We start from the raw sequence: 12,371 nt of genomic DNA, 5'->3' as shown, positions 1-12,371 counted from the left end.
GTTCCCTTGAGTTTTTGCTTGTTTTCCTCCACTAGAATGACTTCCTATTCATTTATTTCACACACTCAAACATAGAGATTAGAGGTAAAAACAAACATATACTAAATAAAACACAAGAAAACTATAAAACACACTAAACGTGAGGATAAAACAAGGTAAAAACTATGAAGGAGTTGATTTGTTCTCAAAACATACATACACAAACATGTTAAATCAATCGTTATCAGCTGTGAAGGAAGAGAACCCAAAATTGGAACAAAGAAGGAGAAAGATTGTGATTAGGGTTCTCTGAATCTTCCATGGGAATTAACTAAAGCTTGGAGAAGAAATTAGGTGTTTTGATTTCATTAATTTTTTTTTTAAAATACATAAATAAAACAAATCCAACTGAGCACGTTACCTCAGTAAAAGTTGATAATCTCACCCAGTCATGCACACTCAATTTTAACGCCGTCCACCTAATTTAACGGTAAGCCCTTAATTGATCCAATTTTTCATATTTAAGGACTTAATCAGGATATTTTACAAAACGAAGACCTGATTGAGAAAACTACATAAATAGAGATATTCTAAATGATTAAACCTATTTATTAGAGAATAATGGATACATCTTACAACAATTTAATAATTATTAGATCACATAATTATAATCTAAAATATTTAAAGTTAAATTACCCATAATTTTAAATATAGGTTATAAACCATTTATATTTTTAAACACTTGTTTAAACTATCCACAAATTAAAAAAATTGTGATTTAAACTATTCACATTTTAATAAAGATGGTCTATATTTATCTATATTTTCTATCTTTTTTAAACAAACAATATTTTTATCATACATTATTTGTAAGTATATATATATATATATATATATATATATATATATATATATATATATATATATATAATGTTATATAAACTCTAGGAATGAATTACTTCCTCCCCTTCCATAAACCCTAAAAAACACTCACAAAGATATAAAACATAAACAAAGTTGATGACACATAATTATAATGATAAAATGATGGTTTATTTTCACAAATTTAGAGTAAATCTCGCAAATTCATTTTCACCCTCTCTCAAATAAGCACATTGTAACACAATTTACAATTTATACAATAACTAAATAACTAATAAATTTCTTTGTGTAAACACAAGTAAAGTAAAAAGATAAATTAATTCTGAAACTTAATTAAGTAAAATTTTAAAACATATAATTAAGCATTGTATGATAGATTTTTTTTCTTTTGAAAAAAATTATATCTAAAAAAAGAAGATGAGGAAAATAAAAAAAGAAAAGAAAAAAAGTAAAAATAGAAGCAAAAAGAGAGAAAAAAGAAAAAAAAAATTCAAGACTTAACCACTTTTCATCATCTATATTTTTATATTAACAAAATTCTTAAATTTAAGATTCAAATTATATTAAAGAAAATTTATATTCACAACAAAATAATAAAATATAATAGAGATATCAAAATTAAAAATTGATTTTCACAAAAGAAAAGCTAAAAATTAAATTAAAATTTAAGTAATGAGAATTAAGAAATAAGTAAAAGATTATAGAAAAGTATAATTTTTTCACTTAATGGCAGAATAAAATTTATGAAAGTAGTGACTTAAAAATAATGTCTTTTTATAGTTATTTAAAATAAGATATCATGTATATCTTTTTGATGAAATTCTTATCAATGCTACTGTATCTTATTTCATTTTATGTGGTTCTATTACACTAATTGATCTTAATGAAAATCTTAGCATTTTAAAATTTTGTAATTACATCTCAATTTTTCAAAATTTTAAAAATGATTTTTGTTTTTATTCAAAGTTTTATTGAAAAACAAAAATCTTAAATTTCACTATACATTCCCAACAAAATCACCTACAATATTAAATTCTTGAACTCATCAACCTGTCACACACTGCTAAAAATACGAGTTTGAATTTGAAAATTCAAAACCTTTAAATGCAGTTTCATAGTTTAGCGTGCATTCCCGTACAAGTAAAATCTATGTACAATAAAGCTCACACACATCCACGCGTTTCAAAACCCTAAAATTCGTATTTGCCGCGCTCACCCTCTCAGGTCAACACAATCAATTATCCATCCCAGCTTTAGCTTCGGAATTTGTCAGCACCCCAAACCTCACCTTCGGAAACTCGAACCTAATGTCTAGAAACACAAATACATTTATTAAACATTTTATTTATTAAATTAAATAATTAATAATTCAGTACTACTATTTACTAATGATTAATTATTTAATATATCCTTTAATATTTTGTAACATATCAATTAATATGTATGAAATACTTAATCTAATATAACTACTCTAAATATCATCATTCCTATACTTTTTTATTTGTAAAATTCATTGAATAACCTGAGTTTTTCTTCTTTGGCCCCTTTTCCCAATTCCTATTATTTATTTACATTTACATATAATAATAAAGAAAATCCAAATCCGATCCTAAGATGTTTCATGCGTAAGACGGAGACATGTCGCGAAAACCCAGCCAACTATTACTCGCAGATGAGACAAGAAACAATTTAAAAAAAATTATTAAAATATAAAAATAGTGAAGTTGCGAGATGACTCTTTGATTCCATTACTCAAATCGTTGCTCAACTCATTCATCTCCTCGTTCTGTTTCTCCAGCTTTTACTATTTCGTCCCAGATCAGAACCAGATACAGTTTCTGCACAAGCAGACCAAAGATTGAACTCAGAATCTGGTAAGTTCGTGTTTTCTTCTTGAGTATACCAGTTCGTTAAATTTCTCTTTGTGCTGAGAGCTGCTGTTTAATTGGATATGATGGTTTTAGGATTTGATTCAAATTATTGTGAAACTTTGTTAGGAGTAGCAGACACAACAATTAATTTCGATCACGTCTCTTCCCTGATCCTATTTATTATTATTACAATTATTATTTTTTGGACAATGACAGATAGACCCATGGCGGGTCACTGCTTCTTCTTCTCTCTCTCTTCTCAATTATGGAGGGAGGAGATGCCTGGTGCAACCACTGTCAGAAAAAAAAACAAATTTCTCGAAATTTCACTGGAACCAAGTTTTAGAGCATTGCATTGAATTTGAATCTTGTGACCTTTTCGTGAAAAACAGATCCAGTGCTTTCTAAACCACTTTTTATTACTGTTTATTTTATTTATTGACCTGTGTCATTTATTTTCTTTTCTTCCTTGTGTATGGTTCTTATTAAATTAAATGTTCAACTACCATGTTCACATGGAGGAATGAAGTTTTAATTGCTTTCATTTCAAGGACTTTGAAGTGCTTGTCCCTGGTCCATAGGATCTGATTTGGGCATACTACGTAGCACCCTTTCATTGCCAGAAACTTTAAAAATATTGAGCTTCCATGTCGGAGAAACCATCTTCATCGTCGACATCATCTAAAGCTGTTCGAGAAGTTGATCCGTCCTTACAGGATTTGAATGAAAAGAAGCAGAGTTTTAGACGCAACGTGGTATCCTTAGCGGCAGAGTTGAAAGAGCTTCGTAGTCGTCTTTCGTCGCAGGAACAATCGTATGCCAGAGAAACTCTAACAAGACAGGTACAATATTTTTGTCTTTTTGGATTATTTCATCTGTCTTTTTACTTATCTTCAGTATAACCATTTTTTTCTTGTTTTTTTTTTCTCTCTTTTTGGCCGTGCTAGAAAAATTAGAACTTTGATATCAATTATTTTTACTCTTTTTTTAGTGTTTGAGGTCGTGGGGTCCGGGAGAAATCATTGAATTTCTTTTGGTCCAGCTATTTTTTAATAGATTTTCTTTCACAGGAAGCAGAGACAAATGCCAAGAATATGGAATTGGAAATTGGCAGGTTGCAGAAGAGTTTGGAACAAAAAGACCAGCAGCTTCAAGCTTCAGCTTCCTCTACTGAGAAGGTTTTACACTTTCTCTAATGTTTACCTTTCATTATTATTATTTACCATTATTAAGTAGCATATCTTTTGATTTTATTTAGTGGCCTGATCAGGATTGTTATCTTTTGCTGCTTATTTTCTTTAAATATTTTCACCATTCGCTAAGTGTGTCATTTGCTTGCCTTTATGGCCGAATTGGTGTTAATTTTGCTAGATTTAATGTTTTCCTCATTAAACAGTATACACATGATGTCCATCTTTTAGGATTTTTTTTACTGGTTGACTTCTTTAGTTTTAGCCTATCTCACCGAACTATTATTATTATTATAGCCCCTTTCTGCCGTGGATTGTTCTTCAATATTTTTCATGCCACATTTTTCTGCAGTAAGACGTATGTTTGTACCTTGATTTGAGTGAAAATTAGCCATAATCACTTCTCTAACTAGTAATGACAACAATTTTATGATTTATAGTGAATGTTTGGCATAAATCACGATTGGTGTAGTTCAGCATCTCATTTTATATAAATTTAATTACTCCATAACTTCCTAAATTATTTGAAAATTTTAGTTAGGTCTTTATTTATTTTTAGTTGTAGCCTTAAACTTGTATTTTTCTTAATTGGGTCCTTCGGTGTCACTGTTGTTACATAAAATAAATTGCAATTACCTAACTATAGATCAGTCAGAGAACTTTTACTTCTAAAAGTGTGTTGTAAGCGCAATAGACTTTAAGAGTATTGTACATGGTTTCAATCTCTACAGATGAACCCAACCCAAGTATTCTTCCACGTAGTTCAACCCAACCCAGACTTCATCCAAAAACAACCTTGTAGAAAACTCTTATAATAACTCACATGAAAAGCAGTTATCATGGACAACACGAAAAGCACTGCATATTGATTATGCCTGAACCTCCGGTGTATTCTCTAACGAATCACTGATCATTAAAAGATGCTAAGTAACTTCATGGTTGGCACTCATTTTTTGACTGCTATCATACACCCTTTTTATATATCCTCAAGTATATCTCATGTCTCTGATTACTTTACAAGCTTGTGTGCTGTTTGATAAATATATTCTAAAATCCGTAGATTATGAGTGATTGCTTATCTCATAAATTTGAAAGTGAAACCATTCTGGATAGTAGGCTGAGTATCATTTACTCACAGCATATATGTAATCATGATACAGTATCTGAAGCAGTTGGATGACCTTAGATCACAGCTTGTAGCAACGAGGAAAACTGCTGATGCAAGCGCTGCATCAGCTCAATCAGCTCAGCTTCAATGTTCAGAACTTGTAAAAGAACTAGATGAGAAAAATGGTTCACTGAGAGAGCACGAGGCTCGTGTCCTAAGGCTAGGGAAGCAACTGGACAATTTACAGAAGGATCTTCAGGCAAGGGAATCTTCACAAAAGCAATTGAAAGATGAAGTTTTGAGAATTGAGCACGATATTATGGAGGCTCTTGCAAAAGCCGGAGAGAACAAGAACTGTGAACTGCGGAAAATCTTAGATGAGGTTTCTCCTAAAAATTTTGAGAAGATGAATAAGCTTCTAGTTGTTAAGGACGAAGAAATAGCAAAACTTAAGGATGAAATCAAGATCATGTCCGCTCACTGGAAGCTCAAGACTAAGGAATTAGAGTCACAGGTAACAACTATCTTGGTTTGCCGGTGTGATAGATACTCATTAATTTGTTCAGTGTTTCCTTGTTATTAGAGTACGTACTCTGATACTAGTCTTTTCTTGAGGTGCTTGGCTGATGTATTTAATGGCATTGATGTGTTTTAACTTACAGTTGGAGAAACAGCGGCGTACTGATCAGGAGCTGAAGAAGAAGGTGTTGAAGCTGGAATTCTGTCTACAGGAAGCTCGTTCCCAAACACGAAAACTCCAAAGGGTAAATTTATCTATTGCGCAAAGTGTGTTTGTCTCAACTTATTGAAGAAATAATTGCTTATTTTCTGCTTCGAGAGATACTTACTGTTCTTGTTTTGTACAATAAAACAAGTACTTGCACTGAACCATGAAAGAGCTAAACGGGATATCGAAGGAGATATGATTTTTTATATACTAGTGGACCATTATTCACGACTTTTAATGATCTAATATTCTGTTCAGATCTCATGTTTCATTTTATGGGTTTGTGAACAGATGGGTGAACGACGGGACAAAGCTATTAAAGAACTGAGAGATCAATTAGCGGCAAAGCAACAAAGAGAAATTGTGGGTGCAGATAAGCAGAATCAGAATTTCTGGGACACGTCTGGATTCAAAATCGTGGTCTCTATGTCCATGTTGGTCTTGGTGGTATTTTCAAGGCGTTGAATCCAAAACAATTCTTGTGTATAGAGTTACCTATATACTTTAGCAGACTAGAGAACTTGTAGAAGCCTTTTTGGGTTGTAGAAATGCAGTTTTATAGATAAACTAGTTTTAGCTTTAGCTTGTGCAGTATGTACTTGTAGCATTAGCATTAGCATCACAATTTTTCCAGTGCTCCAGAAAATACATCGCAGACAGTAGTTGCGTTTTCTCATATATTTATGGCCCCATTACTACTATTGTTGTGCTGATTGAGCTTAGTTCATGCATTTCTCAGAAAAGAAAGTGATGTGATGGTTCTTTAACGTGATCATAATGTTACCATGCTGATGATGGTGGTTCACACTCATTTCTATAGAAAAGAAAATTATGTAAAAAAGCAACTTAATAATGCGCTTTAGGTATTGCCCTGCTGGCAAATGTCTACTCTGCTTTGGATATTAGAAAAGTGGCTCACATGCGTCGGTTTAAAAGTCAATGCGTTTGTAAGATTTGCCTCATTGCTGTTTTGGTGTTTACTCATTATTTTCTTGAACGTTAGAATTGGTATCCAATGGAATCATGATATTTTAACAATTATTTTTAATAATTTTTTGTCAGTAGGATACGTTTTATTATTTTATTAGTATTTTTGAATTTATTTTTAAAAAATATTTTAAATGGATTAATTACGTATTATGAAGTTGTCAAAATATTATTAAAAAAAATTGCTAAAAGAAATTCCTTCTCTTAGATGTCTTTGACTTAATGGCTGACTTAATTTTCATTTGGGATTCAAGTTCAATCTGTGCTTTCGGTGTAAGTTATTTTCAAACCGATTTGAATGTATATGTTGTTCAGTATAATTAAGTTATATATATATATATATATATATATATATATATATATATATATATATATATATATATATATATATATATATAACTTTGAAATACATAAATATTACATTAAAATATGGTGTAACAATGGTAACATAGAGTTGCATAATATTTATTTTATAATTCTTTCTTTGGGGTTCAATTAGTTAATGAATTATGTTTCAATAAACTCTAGGTATAGGACGTTTCAAGTATTATGATACTTTTATTTGTTTAACATTGTTCAAAATATTATATTAAAAATTAAAAATGTTATTTAATATTTTAATTGACTTAATAAGTTTTAAGTTGTTGATAAATTTGGATATTTTTAATTAAGTGTATTAAATTATTTTGGTTTGTTAAGTATTAAAGTTTATTCCTAGTTTAATTTTTTTAATTAGGTGACGTGATTATTATCTTATCTTTGTTGTCTTTGTTAGTTGTCTTTCTATACTTTTTTATGTTAATATTTAGTAGTTTAGTTTTATAGTTAACCTAACACGTGACTTTTATTGTTAGATGAGTATAAATCGAAAGAAAGAGAAAAGTAAAATGAAAATCTAAATACGATGGTGGTGAAAGTTCGATTAAAGAATTGTTTCTTACTAGATAACCTTCTTTGATTGTTATGTTTGTTTGAAAATCAAAGTTGTCATTTGCATTGACTGATGTATTATCTTGGATTGAGATGGATAATTTTATTTTTTAAGAAAATGTTTTTTTAATAATTCTTTTACAATTGTTAATGTGATAGTTTATAATTGATCCGTTTTAAATATACGAATCATTAAAATAGTAATACAAATTCTCTTATTAAAAAATTATTAATATATCACAGTTTTTTTTTGTAATTATTGTATTGTGAGTCGATTCAAGTCTACAACTTATCTTGTCAAATGAGTAGTATTTTGAAGTGTCCATAACTTCACACAATTTGAGTTCTTGATTTTATGTAAGACAACCTCTCCTCCAATTTTCAACCTTGATTTTATAAAGTTCACATGCAACTCCAATCCCACAATTATTTCATAGTCTCCCAACATAGTATTTAAGTTTTCATTTTGTTTTTTTTTTTCCTTTGTTTTCATTTATCATTATCCAACAATAAAAGTCACAAATTACATTAACTACAAAATTATGTCGTTTAATATTAATACAAAATAAAATATGAAGAAAATTAAGAAATGTAACTTAACAATGTAATCAATCACATCAATTAAAACCCACGAACTCAATTGAAAAATATAAAGTTTTTTAATACTCAATAATAAAGCAAATAAACTTAATAAGAACACCTAAATTTATCATAAATTTGAAATTTAACTAATTTAAACTTTTAAATTTTCAAAAGTTCCAATTCAGTTTGTTTAGTAAAATGTTTCAACAACTGATATGTGTTCAATTTTTAAATTTAAAAAAACCTTCAACTACAACTATAAAAAAAAATCAATGAGCTGCCTAGTTTAAAAAATAGTAATTAACTTTTTCTCATTAGTAGTTAATAGTATATGAACTTACTAATATGCCATTTTTTAGGTTAGTAATATCGTAATTTTACAAATGTACAGCAATGACTAGTTGTGTGATAGAAATGATTAATTTTATTTATTTATTCTTAATCACTCAAACAGTACCCCATTTACGAAGACCAATTTCAAAAACAACTAAGCAATTTACACAGGACTACAAACTGCATACAATGAAAAGAACTACAAGCTTTTAAAAACTATGTACATGACTAATATTACTTATAGTTTGTTGTACAACCTAGATACCATAAAGCAGCAATTATTTTCCCTATTAAAATTTCCCTCACCTAAGCTAAATTCACTACATCACTCATAATCACTTAACCTTATTTTGTTCCGTTCTTACTCTAACATCTTTCTGCACCTATTATAGAATGCTACATTACAACTCCAACGTACAGCTACAGATACTATTGAGCATTTCATTCTATGGATGCATAGCAAGTCTCATAGTGACATATGATACCATCAGAAGAATGTAGCCAGCAGAAGGTCTCAAGCTCATAGAATGCGAGGCTGATGTTGTATTTACAACAGGAGGGCTTTCAGATCCAAAATCTGGCATTGTACCTGACGCGGGGTTGCTTGAATTTAACACTGAAGGTGGGGTGCCATACCTGCAAAAGGGCAGTGTTATAAAGGATCATTACTAGTGCGCTTAATGGAGCATTAGAGTTATTGGAACCATGAAAAACGTGCTATCTCCCTTACCCAAATGGGCCTGTTACTGATGTTGTTGGTGGTGCTGTTGGAATTGATGTAGGTGTTACTGGACTTGGTGGTGGTAGTGTTGGACTTGATTGTGTAGGTGGTGTTGGGGGTGATGACTTTGGAGTTGCTGTTGTTGATGACGATGAGGATAGGAAAACGCATGAACCCGAACCTATTCACAGTTCAGAAGAGCTTATTGAAGTAATATGGAAATAGCTATATGCATTTCGTAAGCTTTTTTTGCTCATAAGCTCTCTCAAATACTAGTGTAAATGATTTCGTTATAAGACTAAGTTTCTGTCTGGATAAATTTCTATGTGGTCTTCCAAAAGGATCTTGGAATAATAAGAAAAAGGGTTGCTAAAACTATTAAGAATTTAAGATCTTACTTGGATTTGTGTTAACTAAGGTGGCAGTCCCTCCAAAGTCGCAGCTTGTTGGAGCTGGATTCTTTTGATAGTAGCTGTTGAAGGCAAAAGAGGCATGGTTCTGCAATGTAACTGGGCTGTAACAATTCCCACCCTGCTGAATTTGAGAACAATCTGACCCACCCATTCCACAAGCATAGTCTAGTGCTGCTTGAAGAGAAGCTTCAGGAGCTCCTTGCTTTGCCACACACCAACTCTGTCCCTGAATGACTGGAGCATTAGTGTTTGCAGGAGGTGGTTGAGGTTGGGGATTTGTGACAGGAACATTTCCTGATGAAGGTGGAGAAGTCACAGGGTTGGTTGTTGGGGGTGGTATCCCTACAGGAGTTGTTGTAGCCGGATTGCTCACTGGTACTGGTGTATTGGCTGGATTTGTGGGAGGAAAAGTCACAGGTGTGGTAGAAGGAACTGTGACAGGCACTCCAGCAGGATTGGAAGGGGAAATTGTGACAGGATTTGTGGCAGGAACTGTGATGATGGTTGGTGTATCTGGGGGTGTGATTATTGGAGTGGATGATGCTGGATTTGTGGGGAAAACTACGTTTGTTGGACTGGTTGTATCATCTAATAGACTTCTCCTTTTGTGGGATTCACTTAGCATCTCTCTGCGGGAGACAGGAAACAGTTCTTCCTCTTCCCTTTTTAGTTCTTTACTTGCTAAATCTTCTGTTCTATGAACCTCTGCATATAATGCAGCTATTCTTTTTGTAATATGAGCTTTTGCTTCTAGATATTTGGATACCCTCTCACTGAATTGAGCTAATTCCATTGAAGTGGAGGCAACTATGCTCTTCATTGTTAAAACAATAGGAACATCTTTGCAAGGAAGAATGGAAGCAGCAAGAGTGGCTCGTTTGATTATAGCCTGATCAAAGTGACTCTCCATGCTTAATTCTCCATCAATGCTGTCTTCTACCATGACAAAGGATTTCATTTCCCTTATGAATGAAAGAATTCTGCGAATACTATTTTCATGCGATGTGTTCAACTTTTCTAAGTATGAAAGTGGAAATGCTACTGAGACTTTTACCTCCCTCCCTATATGAAGCTCTCTGAGAACTGAACTAATTGATTTCAAAGCACGTGAGAACAAAGGCATCTCATTTTGTGCTAAGCACTCATTGCCACAGCTAGCGATGATGCTTTTGATGCGTGAATGTTGGAGAAAGTTAAGTAGATGGGCTTTTAGTTCGGAGGGTTTTGAAGTAATTAAACTTTGAACTTGACTTCTATTCAAGTACAAATCAGTTGGCACGATGGAATTGCTGAGACTGCTCAAAATCCTATGATCTGTAACAAAAATTCGAATCTGAGACATGGAAACGTTCTTTTGCTGGAGGAACGATATGGTTTTAGCAGAAGTTGAAGTGTCTCCCCTCTCACGGTAGGAAAAACCCACCAGAGATCCTGCAAAGAGTGAAACAACAGAATCACGATATTATGAAAAAGTCCAATTTATTTCTCACTTGAACTTGAGCTCCCTCCACTGATTTTGCTACAAGAGCAAAGTGGAGCACTCCAAAAACTGAAGCCAAAAAATCCAACGTATTGGAATGAATATAGTCACTAAGTGTTGCAGATTCAGAAACCAGTTATCAAGCAAAGGAGAAAGGGCTAAGTTTGGATTTGTGCCATGAATACTTACAGGAATAAATACGATTACTATTCTGAGATATTATATATCAGTGTCGGTTACTCACCAGAACAGGAGATAATGAGGAAGAAGAGAAACAAGACGCACAGAGAAGCTTCCTTGGCCATTATCAGAGAGTGTAACTGGAAAGTGGAAGAACGATCTGGTTAGGATTTCAGTGTGATTCAAGCAGCACCAGTGCTTTAAAGACATGTAAGTATGTCAATGACATAAAACATGAATAAAAGCCCAGAGAGGCGGGGGTGTTGAAGATAAAGGTGATGAGTGAGAAGGGGAGAAAAAGGTGTCAAAAAAGAAGGACGACCAAAAAGAAAAAGATATCATAGTAAATTGGACTATGTTACTTTGTCTCGAAGGATTGAGTTGGAAATCTTTGGGTCTGATAACAGTGTGGAGAATCTATATATCTTTACCAAAGCCATTACATGAATGTGCATGGCCAAAGCTAGGACACCATACCCTTCAATTTAGATTATGATTTATGCACATGTTCCTCGGTAAGGGCTTGTGATATTGGATTCCATATTTCACAAAACCACGTGTTGGGAGCAGTGGATATTATATTCTGGCAAGAAAAAACCATGCTGCATAAAAGACTTAACTTTGCAACAAAACAAAACCCATACAGATTATTTTGGATCACTTGTACAAATTATGAAAGTATTGTTTAGAGGGTAACAAGAAAAAGAGAGACAAAAGAAAATGGTTTTGCTTTAATTCGGATGAGATCAAATATGGATTACTGTGAGCTTTTGATATTAAGGATTAAAAGTTGGTGCGGGCTGTATTTTTACCAAAATCATTCTTCGTCGGGTAGCAAAAGATGAAACTGCTAAGAATTTATTCAGAGGTGAGTAGGACCAAAAAAGTTTATTTTGGTTGCTGGTTTTGGAAATTTCTTTTTCACATAAAGTATATGCTATGTACCAGTGATATGCAACCCTGTTCAATTTTCCAATATTTAGACAAC

General features: G+C 32.3%; 2 protein-coding genes across 4 annotated transcripts; one reads left to right on the top strand and one right to left on the bottom strand.

The window, feature by feature from the left end:
- The first annotated feature begins 2,545 nt into the window (after positions 1 to 2,545).
- Positions 2,546 to 6,564, top strand: LOC106769807 (nuclear envelope-associated protein 2). 3 transcript variants are annotated; one of them, XM_014655575.2, is made up of 6 exons: positions 2,546 to 2,735; positions 3,314 to 3,574; positions 3,803 to 3,910; positions 5,083 to 5,544; positions 5,693 to 5,794; positions 6,049 to 6,562. In XM_014655575.2, the coding sequence occupies exons 2-6, from the start codon at positions 3,380 to 3,382 to the stop codon at positions 6,220 to 6,222; spliced, it is 1,041 nt and encodes a 346-aa protein (XP_014511061.1). In that variant the 5' UTR covers positions 2,546 to 2,735; positions 3,314 to 3,379; the 3' UTR covers positions 6,223 to 6,562. The 3 variants fall into 3 exon arrangements, with proteins under 3 accessions (XP_014511061.1, XP_014511059.1, XP_022640834.1); XM_014655573.2 differs by having other exon boundaries at positions 2,547 to 2,735; positions 3,284 to 3,574; positions 6,049 to 6,561; XM_022785113.1 differs by lacking the exon at positions 2,546 to 2,735 and having other exon boundaries at positions 3,439 to 3,574; positions 3,789 to 3,910; positions 6,049 to 6,564.
- A 2,215-nt stretch (positions 6,565 to 8,779) lies between these two features.
- Positions 8,780 to 11,821, bottom strand: LOC106772809 (actin cytoskeleton-regulatory complex protein pan1). The gene is made up of 4 exons (XM_014659406.2): positions 11,448 to 11,821; positions 9,709 to 11,154; positions 9,320 to 9,491; positions 8,780 to 9,225 (listed from the first exon to the last, which is right to left on the bottom strand). Exons 1-4 carry the CDS (start codon positions 11,506 to 11,508, stop codon positions 9,036 to 9,038), a joined length of 1,869 nt encoding a protein of 622 aa, XP_014514892.1. The 5' UTR covers positions 11,509 to 11,821; the 3' UTR covers positions 8,780 to 9,035.
- Positions 11,822 to 12,371: the final 550 nt, after the last annotated feature.

Source organism: Vigna radiata, chromosome 8, assembly GCF_000741045.1.
Source record: "Vigna radiata var. radiata cultivar VC1973A chromosome 8, Vradiata_ver6, whole genome shotgun sequence".
Classification (NCBI taxonomy): Eukaryota; Viridiplantae; Streptophyta; class Magnoliopsida; order Fabales; family Fabaceae; genus Vigna; species Vigna radiata.
Note: the sequence above shows the minus strand (reverse complement) of the source record. Positions and strands in the feature narration are given on the sequence as shown.